This window comes from Neoarius graeffei, chromosome 12 (assembly GCF_027579695.1).
Source record: "Neoarius graeffei isolate fNeoGra1 chromosome 12, fNeoGra1.pri, whole genome shotgun sequence".
Taxonomy (NCBI): Eukaryota; Metazoa; Chordata; class Actinopteri; order Siluriformes; family Ariidae; genus Neoarius; species Neoarius graeffei.
Window position 1 is genome coordinate 81,781,982 of NC_083580.1, and position 20,978 is coordinate 81,802,959.

Below are 20,978 nucleotides of genomic sequence, written 5' to 3' on the forward strand. Positions count from 1 at the left end.
TGTTTACTACACCAGGATGTTTTCTTCATGCGCACATCAAAAAATTAAACCTTACCAAAGGAAATGTTATCTAATACTTTTCACTGTGAGATTATAATAAGAAATATAAGGCTATTAAAACTATTTGTAGACATATTTACTAATTTCATGCTTATATATTATAGCTACTGGCTGATAATTTTGCTTCTAGAAATAAATGCATGAAAAAAAACAAAATAACTTGCCAACTGAAGAGAATTTCATGCTTGAAATGAGTGTAATTTTTTTAAAAATATGATTATTAATCTTATATTAGTTTTAAAACCATTTAAAAAAAGAGACAGTTGTTTAATTTGCCTCGACTCAAGATCTTCTTACTTGCTAAAATCATTTTTTGCAAAGACACAAGAGCCTTAGACTTCACACTGGAAAACACTTTAGCATGGAAAATAAAACCCATTAGAGTCTTATTCAAGTCTTAGACAGACTCACACACTTTCACTAAGCACTTCATCCTGGTCTGGGCCATGGTGGATCCGGAGCCTATCCCAGGAAGAGGCAGGAATAGACCCTGGATGGGATGCTGCCCGACGTCATATACTTCACTACCGTATGTCTCACAGTTTTAAAAAAAAGTGTCATTATTTTTTTTAAAAATCATCTTTGACCACAAAAGTGTACAGCAGCTCCTAATAGTAACGGAGAAGCAGAACTCAATAAATAAAGCCCAAAGCACCATGAGCTAAAAGTGCTGACCCCCAAGATCTGCTCTGAGCACATGGGAGACACTGCGGCTCAAAGTGTAAGGCTTAGAGATGGAAGAAAAACACTGCATCAACTGTTGGGTGGTGCAGCTCAAGTGCACTAATTGTGTGTGTGTGTGTGTGTGTGTGTGTGTTTTCTCCTTCTGGAACACAATTTACTGAACTGTATGCACAATTGAGTTTAATGTGATCACAAGATACTGAATTGAGGTTGTAAAACAATGTAGTCCATTTGGTATTTTGAGTTATCATTACCTTGTGCTCTCCTCTAAATAGCACCGGAAACATATCCATTAGAGATGAAACCAAATACAAATACGTTATTTGGAATGAACACAATGTTGATGTGTTATTTGATACCAATACAGATATGAATAGAAAGTGCTGTATTGAGTTTTGCTTATTTGTGTGTGTGTGTGTGTGTGTGTGTGTGTTCTGTTGTTGTCGTTGTTGTTGTTGTTGTTGTTGTGTGTTTTTTAAACACAGAATTTACAGGGCATTTGGTTGAGACTATATGTCTCCATCAAGACTGGGATTAAAAAAAAAAAGTCACCCAAGCAGGAAGTTTTTACTTCCATATCGTCACCATGAGGTCAGGTATGAAGCTCGCAGGACAAGCAAAGAACATGTTTGTCACATTGATTAACATGAAACTGCCTGGTCAGAGTCACAGTGCTCTAAACTCTACTGCTAGTTTGTTTATATTTTGGGAAATTTGTTCAGAAATATAGCTGAAATTGTGAAATCACGCTGACACTGCTGATGTTTCTTTCCAGTGTTTTACAGTGTTTTGTTGGTAGAGAGGTTAGGGCTCATTTTATTTTACAAAGAAAATAATTCCAGTTTATGCCAAACCCATTCTGGGTTTAAAAATCATAATACAGACAAAGATACAGGTACAGGTACAGGTATGGATCCTCTCAAGGTTTCTTCCTCAGGATCCCCCCCGCCACCGTAACCAACTTCTGGAACAAATTTAAATCTATATCTGGATTTCTGCAGCTAACGCTGCTTTGTCATGATGTCCATTGTTAGAAGTGCTATATAAATAAATTGACTTGACCTGAAAAAAGGTAGTGTGTCACCCCAATGTCTACAAATCTTTGAATAAACTGCTGTGTTAGTCATCTACATACTACAGAATAGCTCAGTTTATGCAGGTGTAGTTTATAATTTATCATAAAAAATTATCTGCCATAAAATGCTCGATTTCATAAAAGTATTTTTATGCTTATGTGACCTTCAGGATGAATGATATTAAGCTCAGCAAGAATTGTTTGGATGTTTAGTTCACTGCATTTCTAGGACATTCAGTTATAAACTCACTGATAATTTTATAACTTTATTATTATATTATGGTCTTATGCCTTAGAAAAGGGAAAACACGTCTATTGATTCCCAGGACCTGAATTTCACCTCCTTAATTTAGATTTAGTTATAAAGTGCTCATATAACATAAAACATATAGAGGGCGCGAGTCCGCTTAAATCCGCCATTTTATTCCGCCTTCATTTCCTGAAACAGCCCCATGACCCGGAAGTGAATCATTCTGTCTTGACACGTAGGTAGCTAGCAGAGCTGGTTGTGTTTTTCAGTGCTGTGGACAACAACTGCTCAAGGTAAACATTTAAATCGTATAAAGATGTTTCAGTGGATGTGAATCTGTGATATTTTTGTCATAATGTTTATTAAATTCCTCTCGGAACTCGCTGATGTTGTGACTGTGTGCTACGGCAATAACACCAACTTCAGCCATGAACTCAGAATGTTAGCTTTCTCTTATTGAGGAAGTTTTACTGCAGGGTTTTTATTATTATTATTATTATTATTATTATTATTATTATTATTATTATTTCATATAATTTTCCTGAGCGTCAAGTTTAACTTGAGCTCCCTGTCTCCCTGAGGTTGTATTATCTGAATAAACACAATGAGTTATAATTAATTAATTAGCTGAATAACAGGTCTAATGGTCACTAATTGATTTCTACACTGTGACATTAGGGAGCTGTTTTCCTTTTCATCATCATACAACATGTCAGATGTAATAATTACATCTCTGAGAAACGTCCTGTCCAGTGCATACTGTCCTAAATCACACAGAGATCACTTCACAGTGGAAAATTCTCAGTTAATGTACTAAATACTTACCCTGAATATTTAAATGAATATTAAATGCTGCATGATTTGACAAAAGTATCATGATACGATTCCTGAAATAATTTCTACAGTACACGATATGGATCACAATACCACACAAGATTTACTGTATCACTGCATTCAAAAATGGTAATAATTCATAATAAATATTTATTATTATTATTATTATTGTTATTATATCCATATTGTATATAAGTTATACTAGTTATTGTAGGTTGCATATTTATTATATTGTGTAATGTCCATATTGTACATTACATATACATTTTTCTTATATTACATATATCTCACATATACATATATTCACACTTTTTTTTTTTTCCTCTCCTCCCCGTATCACTAGACAGACACCAAGTTCCTTGTGTTTGTCAACATTCATAAACAGGATTCTGGTTCTGATTCTTAATAATAATAATAATAATAATAATAATGGTAATGATTATTTAAAAAAATAATAATTAACAAGCATATAGTTTTTGTTTAGCTTTCAATTTTTATTTATAAACATAATATCATGATATAAGAAATAACAGGACGGATGGTTCAGTTGTACAAAAATAACACGCGATGTGTAGTGTGATGTGGCATGACACACAGCAGACTGCAGCAGTCTCAGTTCTGGGAAAAAACATCCTATTTTTGAACAACCTGTAAAATAACCTCTACACTCATCCTACCAACAGATTTGGATCGTCTCAGTTGGTGCCATTCGCTGGTATCTTAACTATTGAAGGAGTAATATTTTTCCTGGTGGCAAAAATACAGTAATAATAAAAATGTATGTAACTTGTAATTTGTATGCGACTAAATGTTATAGAAATAGAGCTAAACATTTTTCCTGTTGAGCATCTCATACGTGCTACATATCCTGACAACAGGAACTAATTCCTCTCTCTGATGTTCCACATCATTAAATCTAACAATAAACCGTTAAAATGTGTGAGGTGTTGTTGGTTAAAAAATGAAACGTTGTGATTGTTGTTAAATCACTGTGGAATAAAACACTGCACACTGTGATGTTAGATGAGAGTAACACACTCTGAGCTTGTCACAGTCAGTCGCTGCTCATCATACCACCCGGAGTGTATAGTTTTTGTACGACTGAACTGTATGTTCTACTTTTGATTCTTTTGTCAAATCATGTTTATTATGCAGAAAGTGGGGCACAAACTTTTGAACTGATATAATGTTGATTGTTTCACTGTTAATATCTTCTCCTCCTGGGGCTTGGCTGGTTTTCTTCCTCATGACTGTGAAATAACATCTGGATGTGTGTGTGTGTGTGTGTGTGTGTGAAATTTTTCTTGATTTGCTTTTAAAAACTCACTGGCCACTTTATTAGGAACACCCCTACATCCACCTACAGTTTTCGGCAGTTCCCTAATCAGCCGATCCCTCAACAGCATCAAATCCCACAGATACAAGTCAAGTCAAGTTTATTTGTATCGCGCTTTTAACAATAGACATTGTCGCAAAGCAGCTTTACAGAATTTTAACGACTTAAAACATGAGCTAATTTTATCCCTAATCTATCCCCAATGATGAAGCCTGTGGCGACGGTGGCAAGGAAAAACTCCCTCAGACGACATGAGGAAGAAACCTTGAGAGGAACCAGATTCAAAAGGGAACCCATCCTCATTTGGGCAACAACAGACAGCCTGACTATAATATTAACAGTTTTAACATGAAGTCAGTTCCGTTGATGTTATAAACTCTTCACTGATGGAAACTTGAGTGCAAAACTGTTCATGACAACTGCAGTCCTAAAGTTAGCAAGTCAGCTGTAGTCCTCAGCCATAAAAGCATTACTGTAAGAGTCCAGAGCGTCTTCCAAGTGTGACTTTCAGCTGTCCACATGGGGCCGTCCTCCACAGGAGCGATGTGATGAGACTCTAACCAGACACAGGACACCAGGGTGGATCAGGCAGGTCCGAGGAGCAGAAGAGGTTCAGCACCTCGATCTCAGGATTGACCTGTAACTCAGAGGGACAGATTGGGGGGGACGACACAGGTTGTTAGGTATGCCCAATGTCACCTGATGAGTAGGAACAGTATACATATTGCACTGAGTGCAAGCAGGGACTCTGGCAAAACTAACTATGACAGCATAACTAAAAGTGGAGAGCCAGAAGGTAAAACAGGCATGAGGGGCCCCGGGACATAAAGCAGCAGCCACTACACCGTCAACGAACTCGAGTGAGCAAGCGAGTGGGGACTGACAGCATCCATACATCCCAGTTTACCAAAACACTCTGTCTGAGGATCCTCCAGATCTACTCCTTTACCTCATAAACACCATTAACACAAGGCTTGACTAAACAGATCTGTTTTCAGCCGAGACTTAAACGCTGAGACTGTTTCTGATTCCCGAACACTACTTGGAAGGCTGTTCCATAACTGTGGGGCTTTGTAAGAAAAGGCTCCGCCCCCTGATGTAGCCTTCACTATACGAGGTACCAGCAGATAGCCTGCACCTTCTGATCTAAGTAGGCGTGGCGGGTCATAGAGGACCAGAAGTTCACTCAGGTACTGTGGTGCGAGAACATTCAGTTCTTTAAAGGTCAATAGCAGTATTTTATAATCAATACGAAATGTGATTGGGAGCCAATGCAGTGTGGATAAGACAGGGGTGATGGGGTCATATTTTCTAGTTCTAGTAAGGACTCTTGCTGCTGCATTTTGAACTAACTGGAGCTTGTTTATGCACTTATTGGAACATCCAGACAGTAAGGCATTACAATAATCCAACCTGGAGGGAACGAAAGCATGGACTAGTTTTTCAGCGTCATGTAGTGACATTAAATTTCTTATCTTAGCAATATTTCTGAGATGAAAGAAAGCTATCCGGGTGATGTTATTAATGTGAGTTTCGAATGAAAGACTGGGGTCAATAATCACTCCGAGGTCTTTTACTGCTGCACGTGAAGAAACAGAAAGGCCGTCCAGAGTCACTGTGGAATCAGAAAACTTACTTCTAGCTGCATGTGGTCCGAGTACAAGTACTTCAGTCTTGTCAGAGTTAAGCAGAAGGAAGTTAATAAGCATCCAGTGTCTAATGTCCTTCACACATTCCTCAATTCTATTAAGCTGGTGTCTCTCATCTGGTTTTGCAGAAACGTATAACTGTGTGTCATCAGCAGAACAGTGGAAACTAATACAATGTTTATGAATAATATCACCCAGAGGGAACATATATAGAGAAAAAAAGCAGTGGACCCAAGACAGAACCTTGTGGAACACCAAACTTTACCTCAGTACGTCTAGAAAAATCACCATTTACATCAACATACTGATAGCGATCAGTTAAATAAGAGCTGAGCCAGGAGAGGGCCGTTCCCTTAACTCCCACAACATTTTCTAGTCTATCCAGAAGAATGGAATGATCAATGGTATCAAATGCTGCACTAAGGTCAAGCAACAAATCAGGAGCTTCAGTTAATGTTCGCAATGTTCAAACATCAGAACGGGAAAAATTGTGATCTCCGTGTGACTTTCTTTCTTTCACTGTGGTATGGGTGTTGGTTTGAGCCAGATGGACTGCTGGTTTGAGTATTTCAGAACCTGCTGATCTCCTGGGGTTTTCACACACAACAGTCTGTAGAGTTTACACAGAATGGTGCAGAAAACAAAAAACATCAAGTGAGTGAGCGACAGTTCTGTGGATGGAAACAAACGCCTTGTTGTTAAGAGAGGGTCAGAGGGAAATGGACAGATTGAGCAGTTCAAGCTTTTTTTTGCTAGGAAGGATATAGTAATTCACATAATCACTCTTTCCAACCGTGGTGAGCAGAAAAGCATCTCAGCATGCAACAGCAGAAGAACACATTGGGTTCCACTCCTGCAGCCAAGAACAGGGATCTTAGAATCGAGAACAAGTTCCTATTAAAGTGGCCAGTGAGCGTGTGTTGAGATCAAGTGGTAAACAAAAACAGACTGTGAACCTCAGGGTCTTGGGTTTTTACGCCAAATTGGGCTATTTTTGGGAAAAGGTTGCACATGGTGATGAGACTTGGTAAACTGTGAGTACTGTACATCATATGTATGTATGTGTGTGTGTGTGTATGTATCCCTGTGTGTGTGTCCCTTTCATCAAGCTGCTCGCCATGTCTGGGTTTGAGAGCTTCAACACAGACTTCTACCAGTCTCCTTACAGTGTAGATGACCAGAACCAGGGCAGTTACAGCTACAGCAACACAGAAGATCCGTACAACAAGTAACTCTCAAGATATTTTATTGATAATAACATACAGATATTGTTTATAACAGTGTTTATAACACAAGTGTGCATAATATATTGAAAATGGAAACAAATCAGTAAAAGTTGTTTATTAATAACATCAGTTGTTGTTATTATTATTATTATTATTATTATTATTATTATACTTCTGTTGAGTTTCACCTTTTCTACTTGTCTGAAGCTCCGTAGCAGAAATTTCACACCAGATCAGCGGCCTGAACCAAAACCACAGAGTGATGGATTTATACATAAATAATATATAAATACTAAACATACTTTTACATCCTGATCATGTGACTAACATGCATTAGTAATATTTAACTTTATAGTGTATGGGGGGAATAAAAGGAGAGATTGATGTAATAAACTGTGAAAGAAAATCCCACATAATAATTTAATAGCTCAGAGATGCCAACATACAGGATTTGGGCGTAGCAGCTACAGATTTGAAGCAAAATCACGGTGCTATGTGTAGACCTGAAAATAATACGCTTTTCAACCCGTTTTGCCCGTGTGTTGAGCAAATCAACATATTTTCAGCATTCGGATTGTTCACGTGTTATTGTTTACACTGATTTGGATAATTCTGGGAATTTCTGTATCCTTGCGTTAGCTGTGCTGTGATTGGCCGAGAGGTGACCAGACTCATGCTCTTGGCCAATCACGGCGTGTGTTAAAGGCAGTGCTCAGAAATGCGCAGTAGTGATGCAGAGTCGGCTTCCTGGAAGCAAACTGTCTTCGTCAGTCGTGTTCCCGGAAACGAAACTTTCGATTTCTCTCACAAGCTCGTGTCAGGTGTGAAGTCCTACAACAGAAGTCCACTGAAGAAAGCAAAGTCAGCTTCATACAACAAATGATCTCCGTACCTTCAGCATGTTCAGTTTAATTAAAAGTTGTATGGCTGGGCATCTTTCACTATTGGCTTTATTAAGTCCAGTATTAGACTGGTGCACAGTTCAGGAAGTAAATACAGTATTAATGTTGTTATTGAAAGACCTTTACATAAATCTTTTGTCTTTTGACTCTGGATTTTGTTGTTGATCAGGATGAAACCACTGAAACACTGCGTTACAGGACAAGCTCGGTTCTCTGAACCCCATTTAACTGAACATCCTCTTAGTGAGCCAGACTTTTTCCCCAGAGAGTTTGGATAATTGAGCTTAGACTGTACAGAAAACCCTGCATTTATTTTTCTCAAAAAGTAGCTCAGAATGGCCTAGATTGCATCTCTGAGCTTCCCTGAAATTTGGCGGCCCCCAGAACCCCAGCCTAATCATGGTTTGTCCATCATACACGATGAAGACTAAGTACATCGAGGGGGTGGGGGCTAAGTGTGGTGGGAACGGCGGTGGCCAATTAGGCCGACGCAGACGTGGAACTTTTTGCCGCAGACATGACGAATGAAGTCATCGCTTGACGGACAGAGGATGTTTTTGGACTTCCGCAAGTGACGCTTCCTCTGGGCTTCTGCTATCCTTGTTTGCTCAAAGGCCATAGAGCCTTTTGTTGTTGAGTGTTCTCCAGGCGGGGCAGTCTAAGGCCAGAGTCACCCAAGATGACACATCAATACCAAAGCCTTTCAGTGATGTTTTGAGGGTGTCCTTGTAGCGCTTCTTTTGTCCTCTTTGTGAGCGCTTGCCTTGTGCAAGCTCTCCATAGAACAGGCGTTTGGGTAGATGGGAGTTGGGCATTCTGATGAGATGACCTGCCCACCTGATCTGGGCCCTCCTGAGCAGGGTGTGGATGCTTGGAATGCCAGAACGAGAGAGAACCTCAGTATCAGGAACCTTATCGCGCCAGGTGATCTTGAACAACTTTCTTAGACAGTTCAGATGGAAACAAGTGAGCACTTTGGCATGACGCTCGTAAACAGTCCAGGTCTCACTGGCATAGAGTAGTGAAGGCAGTACAACTGCCTTGTACACCTTCAGCTTAGCGGCTAGCCGGATGCCTCATCTTGCCCAGACTGATTCACAGAGTCAACCAAAGGCAGATTTGGCCTTGGCGATGCATAAGTTTACTTCGTCATCGATGTTGGCAGATCTAGAAAGAGTACTCCCAAGATATGTGAACTTGTCCACTACCTTGAGAGTTTCTCCTTGAACAGTGATAGCTGGTACAACATACGCCTTCTGAGGAGCAGGTTGATACAGGACTTCAGTCTTCTTGGTACTGATTGAGAGCCCAAAGTTGTCACAGGCAGCTGAAAAGCAGTTTATACTTTCTTGCATTTGGGCTTCTGATTCAGCACTGAGGGCACAGTCATCTGCGAACAGAAGCTCGCGCACTGTATCCTCATCTACCTTGGTCTTTGCCTGGAGCCGGCGCAGGTTGAAAAGTTTGCCGTTGGTTCTGTACCTGATTCTGACACCATTTCCATCATTGCTGAAAGCATCAGAAAGCATGGCTGTGAACATCATACTGAACAGTGTCGGAGCTAGAACGCAGCCTTGCTTAACCCTGTTGTTGACTGGGAAGGCTGCCGATGTGTCTCTGTTGTCGATTACACGAGCAAGCATGCAGTCGTGAAATTGGCGCACCATGGTAATGAACTTGTCTGGACAGCCAAACTTGGCCATAATCTGCAATTCCCCCCCCCCCAGCTTAAAAGGACACCTTTTTTCTCTCGGCTTCACCTCGCTGCACTCAGAGATGCTATTCTTTTTCATTTGTCAATGTTGGCATCTCTGATATCTGCATCTAAAACCTAATCTCATGAGTGAGATCTGGTTTCAAATGTAGACACGCTGTTGGCACCGGCTGCTTTGCCCTGCACTTGCATTAGCGCAAGAGTTCGTTTCTGTTAATGAATATTTTCTTTCCTTTACAGTTGTGTTTTATGTTGAAGCCAACAGTTTGATACTCGCTAGAAAAAGGATTTGTTCTTAGGTGTCAGATGAATGTCACTGATATTTAATTTCAGGATCTGTTATAGACTTAAAAAAAAATCACAGTTACGAGGAACCCTGGTGAAAACATGTAAGTGAGGTGTAAGAAGCTCATTCCTGATATTAAGGGGGAAACAAGGAGGAGAGGTTAATGAGGCTGTGTTGGAAATCAGAGTGTGTCTGGTACTGTAAATCACCAATTGTGTCCCCGATGATGTCCCCAGGCCGTACGGTCAGTATGACTATTCTCAGCCAATGGGTTACAGCACGCCGCCGATGATGCAGCCTCAGCAGCCTTACACAGGACAGATCTATCAGCCCACGCCTGCGTTCACACCCGCCTCCTCACAGTCCCTGTACAGCAGCAGCTTCGAGGATGAGCCACCACTGCTGGAGGGTAACGCGCGCGCACACACACACACACACCACAAAAAAAAAATCTGGAAAGGACAAACGGAAAGCTGACAGAGCTGTTCTTGGTCAAGATCTACTTTGTGACTGTTGCTGCTCTTTAAGTTCAGGAGTCTAACAAAGAAAAATATTTTTACAAGAAAAATCTATAGACAGTAAATAAAAATACACCAGTGGCCCCCAGTGCACAAACCTACACCATCTGGTGCCAAGAAGATCTTTATAAATATAAAAAGCACTCAAGGTCCTGAGAGTGAGTTCTGGGAATCTGATGGCCTTCAGAGCTGATGCTCTTCAGAGAACCTGATCACAATCGGACACCGAGTGACAAGGCAATGTTTACACCTGTTCACCTGGAAACCACATTTCGAACTGTTTATAACTCCCAGATTTTATAGGAAGACGTGTCCGGTGCTCACTCTGTTCCTTCCACTCGGACTCCCATCAGTGATACGCCAAGTTTTTAAATCATTAACCAGGTGGCCTTGAACTCTGACCTTTCCTGCCTTGTGGAACACACACTGAGTCCTGTGATCATGTTACAAATACAAAAGACTTTATTGGATTCCCAGACAGGATCTTCATATCCAATTTATAATATATGTATCTATATGTAAATCCTATTTACAATGCAAGAAATCACTAAAACAACTCCAATCAATAATAATAATAAACCTACAGTTAACTATGATTATTGGTTAAAATGCTGCCATAAATTCCAATATGCAAATATTAACTCGTAAGCCAATCACTCAGCAAGTGTTCTCAGCTGGCGCTTAAAAGAAGCTACTGTAGAGCAACTCTTTATCTCATCGGGCAACGAGTTCCAGGTTTTTACACGAGTTCTGAGCTAGAGCAGTCCTGCACTTAGGGAGGTGCAGCGAGTCCCTTTTTCTGGCGTTGTAGTCGTGAATTTGCAATCTCTTGTTGAACATGTTGCACAAATAGCTGGGCGCTAATCCATTAAGGCACTTGTACATTTGCACACCATCTCTGAGATGAAGACAATCCACTACAGGAAGAAGTTTCAACTGTTTGCGTGTTGGCTGAATGTGGTCAAATTTCCGCTTTCCTGAAAGAATGCGGGCAGCAAAGTTCTGGACTAACTGAAGTTTGGAGATATTATGCTTACTGGTACCAGCCCATACGGAGGAACAGTAAAACAGCTTGGAAAATACAAGTGAATTGATTACAGTGAATAAGGTGGAATGATCAAGAAGATGCCTGATTCTGCTAATCATACCCAACTTTCCCATGAGACACGAAACAAGAGTGTCCACATGCTCCTTAAATGAGAGTCCTTTGTCTAAGATCACACCTAGGTCCTTCACAGAGTCTTCTACCTTCAATTCCTCTCCGAGGAAAGTCATTGCAGGAATTGAAACTTGATTCAACATTTTACTTGATCCAAAAACGCAAAATTTGATCATCTCTGGGTTAATGAGTAGGCGGTTAGAGCAACACCACGATGCCACACGCAGTAGGTCTTTCTTGAGATCAGCTAGGCTATCATCCGTAGTATTCCGCCATGTTACGATTCTTCTGATAGAAAACAATACTTGTGTCCTGTTACTAATATACTGCTGGATATTAAAAACTAAGGATTTAAGTCCCTTGTGCACCAAGTCTGAGATTTTCAGATGACCTCACTACACAGGGCATTAAGTTAGTCTTTACACACCAAAAATGAAATTCAGTACGGTGAAGAAATAAATTCAGGTCCGTCTCGTTTTTTGTGAAATTTCACACGGGGGAAGCGATCACCTAACCAATGATGTCACACAAGTCCAAGCGGACGGTAATGAACCCGTGATCATAACGCCGTGAGCGCTGCTTTCTTCTTCTTGCCTGAGATTCCATCTCTCAGCTTTAACTCTTGAAGGAGAACTTGAACTTTCTTGAGAAACTTTCTTGAAAGCAGGTCTGTAGTTATGTCTTTATCACTATTGGACGACTCCATCATTCACTCAGAACCCTACCGACAGTCGTGGCATGAAACCGGCTTGAAACGAGCACAAACTAGAACGCGGAATTAAAAAAAAAATAAAATACAGTGCATCAGATTTGGTGTGCTTTCTCTGTATGTGAAAATTTCAGTTCATGAATACCTTTTACAAATTAAAATGAATTAATCTCCTTGCGGGGCGGCACGGTGGTGTAGTGGTTAGCGCTGTCGCCTCACAGCAAGAAGGTCCGGGTTTGAGCCCCGTGGCCGGCGAGGGCCTTTCTGTGCGGAGTTTGCATGTTCTCCCCGTGTCCGCGTGGGTTTCCTCCGGGTGCTCCGGTTTCCCCCACAGTCCAAAGACATGCAGGTTAGGTTAACTGGTGACTCTAAATTGAGCGTAGGTGTGAATGTGAGTGTGAATGGTTGTCTGTGTCTATGTGTCAGCCCTGTGATGACCTGGCGACTTGTCCAGGGTGTACCCCGCCTTTCGCCCGTAGTCAGCTGGGATAGGATCCAGCTCACCTGCGACCCTGTAGAACAGGATAAAGCGGCTACAGATAATGAGATGAGATAATCTCCTTGCGTTAGAGATAATTTGTTTGTGAAAACTCATGGAAAATTGTGTGCTGTGCATTTTGAGGATTTTGCTAAACATTTGAATCTCATCTCATTATCTGTAGCCGCTTTATCCTGTTCTACAGGGTCGCAGGCGAGCTGGATCCTATCCCAGCTGACTACGGGCGAAAGGCGGGGTACACCCTGGACAAGTCGCCAGGTCATCACAGGGCTGACACATAGACACAGACAACCATTCACACTCACATTCACACCTACGCTCAATTTAGAGTCACCAGTTAACCTAACCTGCATGTCTTTGGACTGTGGGGGAAACCGGAGCACCCGGAGGAAACCCACGCGGACACGGGGAGAACATGCAAACTCCGCACAGAAAGGCCCTCGCCGGCCACGGGGCTCAAACCCGGACCTTCTTGCTGTGAGGCGACAGCGCTAACCACTACACCACCGTGCCACCCCTCAACATTTGAATATTATAATTTTATTTTTTAAACTAGTCCATTGCTGATATTTACCAGACCTGGCAACCGTTGTACACTTCACAGAAGAGCCCTACAGTTTATCAGTCAGAAAACAAACCAAAAGTGCAGCGCAAGAGTGTAAAATCGAACACTTTGCAACTAACTGTAATGCTAATGATAATTAGAAGTAATTAAAATAATGAGGCGTACTCTCGTGTCAGAACAGCTACGTTCAAGCACCTACACGCGTGTTTGTTTTTATTTATCTGTTTATTGGTTTATTTTACAGTAAACAGTGGCATGCTTACAGTGAGATCAGCCGGCTCTGTGAGTCAGCGTGTGTTTGAGGCAGATGGATGCAGGTCTGGATGACAGGGCGACGTGAAAACCGATGACTGATGTGTAACCCAATGCTGATGTTTGACAGACAGTAATCACAGACGCTGCACAGAGCAGGGAAAGAAGTAACAGAGATTATAGGATTTTTACATGGAAAAGCATGGTCTGGAGCACATTTTGTGATGAGATATGTAAACAAATCCCGGCTCATATTTTAACCATAACAGCAATAAAAATGCTGGTTGGAAGGCTTTTTAAACGCTGCTGCATTCTGACTGCCTTGTGGCCATGTTCCACAGAGATATCTGAATTAAACAGATTAATATCAACCTGTAATGTTTACTATATGGATAAAGGTTGGTGTTTCTTCCCTAAAAAGTTACCACATAGTTTAAACCACACAGCTGTAGGCCTACGGAATGTCTTCATCACTATAGCAGGAAATGGGATGGTCCACAAGCACATACAGGTGTGATGTTCATGTGTCCACATACTTTTGGCTGTTTGTTTAAAAGGCCCTGACTTCAGGTTACGTTTACTGATATGAATTTAAACGAGCCCGTTTTTGTGTTGCTCCTTGCAGAGTTGGGAATCAACTTCGACCACATCTGGCAGAAGACGCTGACGGTGCTGCACCCCATGAAGGCAGCAGATGGCAGCATAATGAACGAAACGGATCTGGCTGGTCCCATGGTGTTCTGCCTGGCCTTCGGGGCTACACTTCTGCTTGTAAGTGTTGGCTCGGTTCTGGAGTGAAAGCAAGCTGATCACATTTCATGGTGTGGTCCAGAGAAGTTATTGGAGTCACAAAACTTATTATTTTTCTGCTTTATGCGAGACATCTTGTTTGTAAAGAAGATTACCCAAGTAGCACCAGTATAATTGTTTTTTGCTTTGGGCCTGGCCTTCAAATGCTGTGTTCTGTGTTTAGACGGGTAAGATCCAGTTCGGCTATGTGTACGGGATTAGTGCCATTGGCTGCCTGGGCATGTACTGCCTCCTGAACCTCATGAGCATGACGGGCGTCTCGTTCGGCTGCGTAGCCAGCGTCCTGGGCTACTGTCTGTTACCCATGATCCTCCTCTCCAGCTTCGGTGTGCTCTTCTCCTTACAGTGAGTCACCTCGTGTCTCCTCACGCTTCTCTAGTGAATAGCAGAAACAAACCCAGCGTTCTGTCCAAATGTGTCCATGGAGCAGGGGAGCGTGATGATGTACACAAGGGCTGGGCGATATGACGATTATAACCCCCATATTATGTTCTTATACACACTGTACAGATATTGTTGGGGTTGTGATATCTTTTTATATTCTCTCCACATTCACTGGATATGAGCAATCGCGCGCTCTGATTGGCTACTCTACTACTAGGATATCAGCTCGTATACCGTGAGTAGAGAAAAACAAAATGGCAGAGCGTGTTGCTGAACCAACCGAAGACGAAATAAAAACTCTGTTTGAAAACAAAACCCCAAAAATGCAAGAAAAAAAGGAACAAAATATGGAATAAAAGTATTTGATGGTAAGAATGGATCTTTTTTTTTTTCTCAAGAATTATTATTATTATTATTATTGCATTTTTCACAAATTGCTCCTGTCATTTCGCCGGTTTGTTTACATTCTAAGCAGAAATTATTTTGTTGGACGTTTTGTATAAAGTTTTTATTTATCGAATGTGCAAAAAATAATGCTCTGTTTCTCAAAATCCAGTGAATGTGGAGAGAATAAAACCGTTATTCCACTCAATCTCATCGTACATGGATTATAGAGAACTCAGTGCTACGCGCCTCGTCGGCCATCAGCTCATGTACGACTCGATTTCATGGAATAACTGTTAAGTATTTATTAATAATTGTTATACACTCTGGAAATACTTTTTTTATAAGCTTTGTACTGTTCTGAATCTTTAAAATGTTAAAATCTTTTACTGAATATTTTTCCAGTATTTATTTTTCTAGACATTATTATATAAATAGTATCATCCAACCAATTTTTAAAAAATATTTATTTTTAAATGAAACACTTCTCTTTCCTGGCAGTTTGTTAGGAAATGTGTGTGTGTGTGTGTGTGTGTGTGTGTGTGTGTGTGTGTATACATCATGATGCATTGCATGTATCATATTATCATGTTGTAATGTCGTGAAATCGTCATCATGATCAATAACGTGTGAAGCTGTGCAGTGGAAAAGCGCTTTTACACGTCATGCTGGAAATACACTGACGGCCCAGACACTCTGTATTAACACTTCTGTAGAAAATCTCAATAAGACATGACATGTACGTGAACTGAGACATGTTTGTGACTCTTTTGGGAGGGAAAAACATAATGACTCTAACTACAACATTAATCCGAACACCGAGTTGTGTTTAATTTCAGAGATTTTTTTTTTCACTGATTTTGTATGAATTAATTCCGAGTGCAGATTCCTAATGAACTGGGTATAAGGATCCTAAACTGCACGCTCTGGAAACAATCTTTATTTATCCTCATGTTACCTGTAATCTGATCCAAAGATACACGTATGGATGGAGTGAGGTTTAGTCTCCGTGTCTCCATAGAAACAAGGAGTGAGTGAGTAGCAAAATAATCAAGGGCAGTTCTTCAGCAGAGGGGCCAAAATTGTGAGCTGATTAAGATCGCTTTCACCGGTCAGATCAGTGATGTTGCTAAAGTGTGGAACCGAAGGCAAAATGGACTGAAACCCAGATTTAAAAATCATCACAACCCCAATTACAGCAGCGTCACTTCAGAGAAATCTGGGTTTGAAATTTTAAGAAATGAAAGTTCAGTTTTTTTTCTGACGTCATTCTGTTACTGACTTTTCTTTCCTCATAAAGGATTTTGCGTTCAGAATTAAACATGGCCACTTTTTTAGGGTAAAGAGACGCCATACAATGTGAACTTTTAATTTAATGCCATCATCGTGAGCACTGCAACTAAAGCCATTCCCACATTTTACTGTGAATGTGATTGTTAACGAAGAACGACCCTTAGACGCATTTACAGGTACGTGACTGTTACTCTCCTAATTAACAGATTATTTCCTTCTGAACCTCTTCGATCAGTTTGCTCTCTTTTCTCACTGAGTTGTTTACAGGAGCATTTGTTTATTCTGATTGCGCTCTCAGTCAGATTATTAACGTTATGTTTGATGGAATGTAAATGTTGCTGCTGTCTTATATGAACTATAAAACAAATCTCAGCTGAGGGTAAATTACAGACCCACACAAACCCTCGTCTTTAATAAAGCCTTCATTTAGACTCTGAGATTGGACAATGGAGACAAAAGATTTAGCAGCTTGAGCTAACTTTTTTTTTTTTCTTTTCATTTTTTCTTTGCCAGTAGGGTTTCAGAAGCCCTTAATCCTGAGTGTGTTTAATAATCGGATCTGTTTGTGTCCTGTGTAAAACATTAACATGAAAAGTAAGGGCTGTTGTCAAGGCATGTGTCAGGTGACTAACCCGGTGTCGCCGTGTGGCTTTCAGAGGCTTGCTGGGGATCGTTTTAACAGCCGCCATCATCGGGTGGTGCAGCTTTTCTGCCTCAAAGATCTTCATCTCCGCTCTGGTGATGGACGGCCAGCAGCTGCTCGTGGCTTACCCCTGCGCTCTGCTCTACGGGGTTTTCGCCCTCATCTCCGTCTTCTGAACTTTCTCTACAGGACAAATGATGCACACACCAACACACACTTCCTCATCCTCGACAGCCACTTGTAAACGAAGTGTGCAGACCAAACCACGATCCAGCAGAGCCAAGAACCTCCTCATCACTCTTTAGCACATTCCCTCTAACATCTGCCAGATGTGGCCAGAAGTTCATTCTCTCTCTCTCTCTCTCTCTCTCTCTCTCTCTCTCTCTTTCAGCCCTGTTTACTCTCGAACCCATCTCTCCAATAGCACAGCAGCAATATATTTTCATATGTTTTTTTTTTCTTGTTTAGATTAACAAAATGAAATAAAATGTCTCTCTCCAAAGGCTAAAAGTGGATCCGAGGCGTGTATAATGAATAATTGTGTAATCAGATTACTATCTCTCGTTCCTTCGGTGCAACACACAGCTTTCTGTCTTTGTGTCAGTATAAAACACACAGCTAACTGATTTCCTCTGTTGTGCTGCTCTGCATGTTCTCAGTCCCTGAAAAAGCTTTGGTCTGTACAGGAACTGGGGTGTGTGTGTGTGTGTGTGTGTGTGTGTGTGTGTGTGGTTAATTTAAAAAACACACTCATACACACTGAAAACTGCACTTCTCTTAGCTCCCCCCCAACCCAGTACTGAAATTGACAGAATTCTGGAAACCCGATCATTTAAACGAATTTTAGTTCCGATCCGTAGCCACAGCTCTCACTGGGGTGTAATTATGAACCTCGAGTCAGATTTTTATTTCCTAGTTTTGGTGAAATGTTGCCATAAAGTCTTTTAATTTCTTTTGCTGTTTGAAAGGCAGGTAAAAACTTTTGCACAAGCAAACATTTCACTTCAGTCCAAGCTTCTGGTTTGCTCTTTGTTTGACTTTGTTCAATAAATAAATGTCAGGGAGCCGAGGTCACATGGCCGCGCCGCCTGCAATATTTATACACCATGTCATTTGTGTTTTTTGTTTTTTTTAAAGGAAAGTCCACTTTTTTTTTTTAATCTCTGTGAAAAGTTAGACGGTGGTTGAGTGTTACACTTGTGCTGTTTCACAGGCCATGTTTTGAAAATAAATTCGGTCGAAGATGTTGTGATGTCACAAGGCTCTTTTTTTTGGTGGGGGGGGGTCCCTGGATAATAAATGTTCGGCAAGCAGTTCCTTTTTTTTTTCTTTAAATTAAAAACCTAGTAGTGTTGAAAGGGGTGTGTGTGTGTGTGTGAGGAAGTTCTCACAGCTCAGTGTGTCTTATTTGTCCTTCTGCTCCACAGCCCGCGAAAGCACAGTGGTTTAGGTTGTTTGTTTGGTTTGAGGCCCACAGATGAGAGTAAAGATCCTCAGAGAGATCAGATTTCTGTTCTGTCTCGTGTTCTGCAATAAACACAGTTTTGTGGAATATTAGAATTTTAAGAATGAAATTTTATATCAATAATCAAGTCAACACTCAGTCCTACTTTAACTCCACTGGTCAGGTTTGTGTTCAGATCCAGGGCGCGCGTGCACACACCCGTAGCTTCAAGTGTGTGTATGTTCACACACAACCTTAAGAAAATGAATTTATTAAATGCTTGTGATCGTGTCTGGAGCTGAATTCATAGCATTTCTATTTTATAATAATCACTTTGCAACCCAAATGTTGGGTGCATAAGTGTACTCTTTGCGCCAGTCCCAAGCCCGGATAAATTGGAGAGGGTTGCGTCAGGAAGGGCATCCGGCGTAAAACTCTGCCAAATCTAACATGCGGAATGAAAAGACAAATACCATACCAGATCGGTCGGGGCCCGGGTTAACAACGGCCGCCTCCTGTACTGTTGGTCAACAGGGTGCTAGTGGAAAGTGTGCTACTGTTGCGCCAAAATGGAGAAAGAGAGGGGGGAGGCGTGTTGGGAGAGAGCGTGAAAGATGGAAGGGAAGGAGCTTAGAATTGAAGGTAGGAACACTGAATGTGGGAACATTGATTGGCAGAGCGAGAGAGTTAGCAGGTACGATGGGAAGAAGGAAGTTGGATATTTTGTGTGTGCAGGAGACGAGGTGGAAAGGAAGCAAGGCCAAGAACACTGGAGATGGATGCACGTTGTTTTATGATGGAGTCGATGGAAAGAGAAATGGTGTTGGTGTTGTTTTGAGGGGAGAGTTGGTCAACAGTGTAATTGAAGTGAAGATGGATGAAGTGGTAGAAAGTACAGTATACCAAGGGAGGAGCGCATGCTGATAAGAGCAGATTTCAACGGACATGTTGGCGAGAGAAACAGAGGAGATGAGGACGTGATGGGCAGATACAGTGCCTTGAAAAAGTATTCATACTCCTTGAACTTTTTCATATTTTTTCCACCTTACAACCACGAACTTAAAAGTTTTTTATTGAGATTTTATGTGATAGACCAACGCAGAGTAGCACATAATTGTGAAGTGAAACGAAAATGATAAATGGTCTTCAAAATTTTAAACAAATAAAAATCTGAAAAATGTGGTGTGCATTAGTATTCAGCCCCCTGTACTCTGATACCTCTAAATACAATCCAGTGCAATCAATTGCCTTCAGAAGTCGTCTAATTAGTTAATAGAGTCCTACTGTGTGTAATTTACTCTCAGCATAAATACACTTGTTCTGTGAAGGCCTCAGTGGTTTGTTAGAGGACACTGAAGAACAAACAGCATCATGAAGACCAAAGAACTCACCAGACAGGTCAGGGATAAAGTTCTGGAGAAGTTTAAAGCAGGGTTAGGTTATAAAAAAATATCCCAAGCTCTGAAAATCTCAAGAAGCACTGTTCAATCCATCATTCAAAAATGGAAAAAGTATGGCACAACTGCAAACCGACCAAGACATGGCCGTCCACCTAAACTGACAGAGCGAGCAAGGAGAGCACTGGTCAGAGAAGCAGCCAAGAGGCCCATGATCACTCTGGAGGAGCTGCAGAAATCCACAGCTCAGGTGGGAGAATCTGTGCACAGGACAACTATAAGTCGTACACTCCACAAATCTGGCCTTTTTGGAAGAGTGGCAAGAAGAAAGCCATTGTTGAAAGACAGGCATAAGAAGCCATGTAGGGGACACAGCAAACATGTGGAAGAAGGTGCTTTGGTCAGATGAGACCACAGTTGAACTTTTTGGCCTAAATGCAAAGCGCTATGAGTGGCGGAAAACTAACACTGCTCATCACCCTGCACACACCATCCCCACTGTGAAACATGGTGGTGGCAGCATCATGCTATGGGGATGCTTTTCTTCAGCAGGGATAGGGAAGCTGGTCAGAGTTGATGGGAAGATGGATGGAGCTAAATACAGGGCAATCCTGGAAGAAAACCTGTTGGAGGCTGCAAAAGACTTGAGACTGGGAAGGAGATTCACCTTCCAGCAAGACAATGACCCTAAACATACAGCCAGAGCTACAATGGAATGGTTTAGATCAAAGAATATTCATGTGTTAGAATGGCCCAGTCAAAGTCCAGACCTAAATCCCATTGAGCATCTGTGGCAAGACTTGAAAATTGCTGTTCACAGACGCTTTCCATCCAATCTGGCTGAGCTTGAGCTATTTTGCAAAGAAGAATAGGCAAAAATTTCAGTGTCTAGATGTGCAAAGCTG

The 20,978-nt window shown here is 41.2% G+C and overlaps 1 protein-coding gene across 1 annotated transcript; it reads left to right on the forward strand.

The window, feature by feature from the left end:
* The first annotated feature begins 2,272 nt into the window (after positions 1-2,272).
* Positions 2,273-18,479, forward strand: yipf5 (Yip1 domain family, member 5). Its single transcript, XM_060936544.1, has 6 exons — positions 2,273-2,362; positions 6,998-7,116; positions 10,253-10,425; positions 14,344-14,489; positions 14,692-14,873; positions 17,246-18,479. Exons 2-6 carry the CDS (start codon positions 7,007-7,009, stop codon positions 17,406-17,408), a joined length of 774 nt encoding a protein of 257 aa, XP_060792527.1. The 5' UTR covers positions 2,273-2,362; positions 6,998-7,006; the 3' UTR covers positions 17,409-18,479.
* The last annotated feature ends 2,499 nt before the right edge of the window (positions 18,480-20,978 follow it).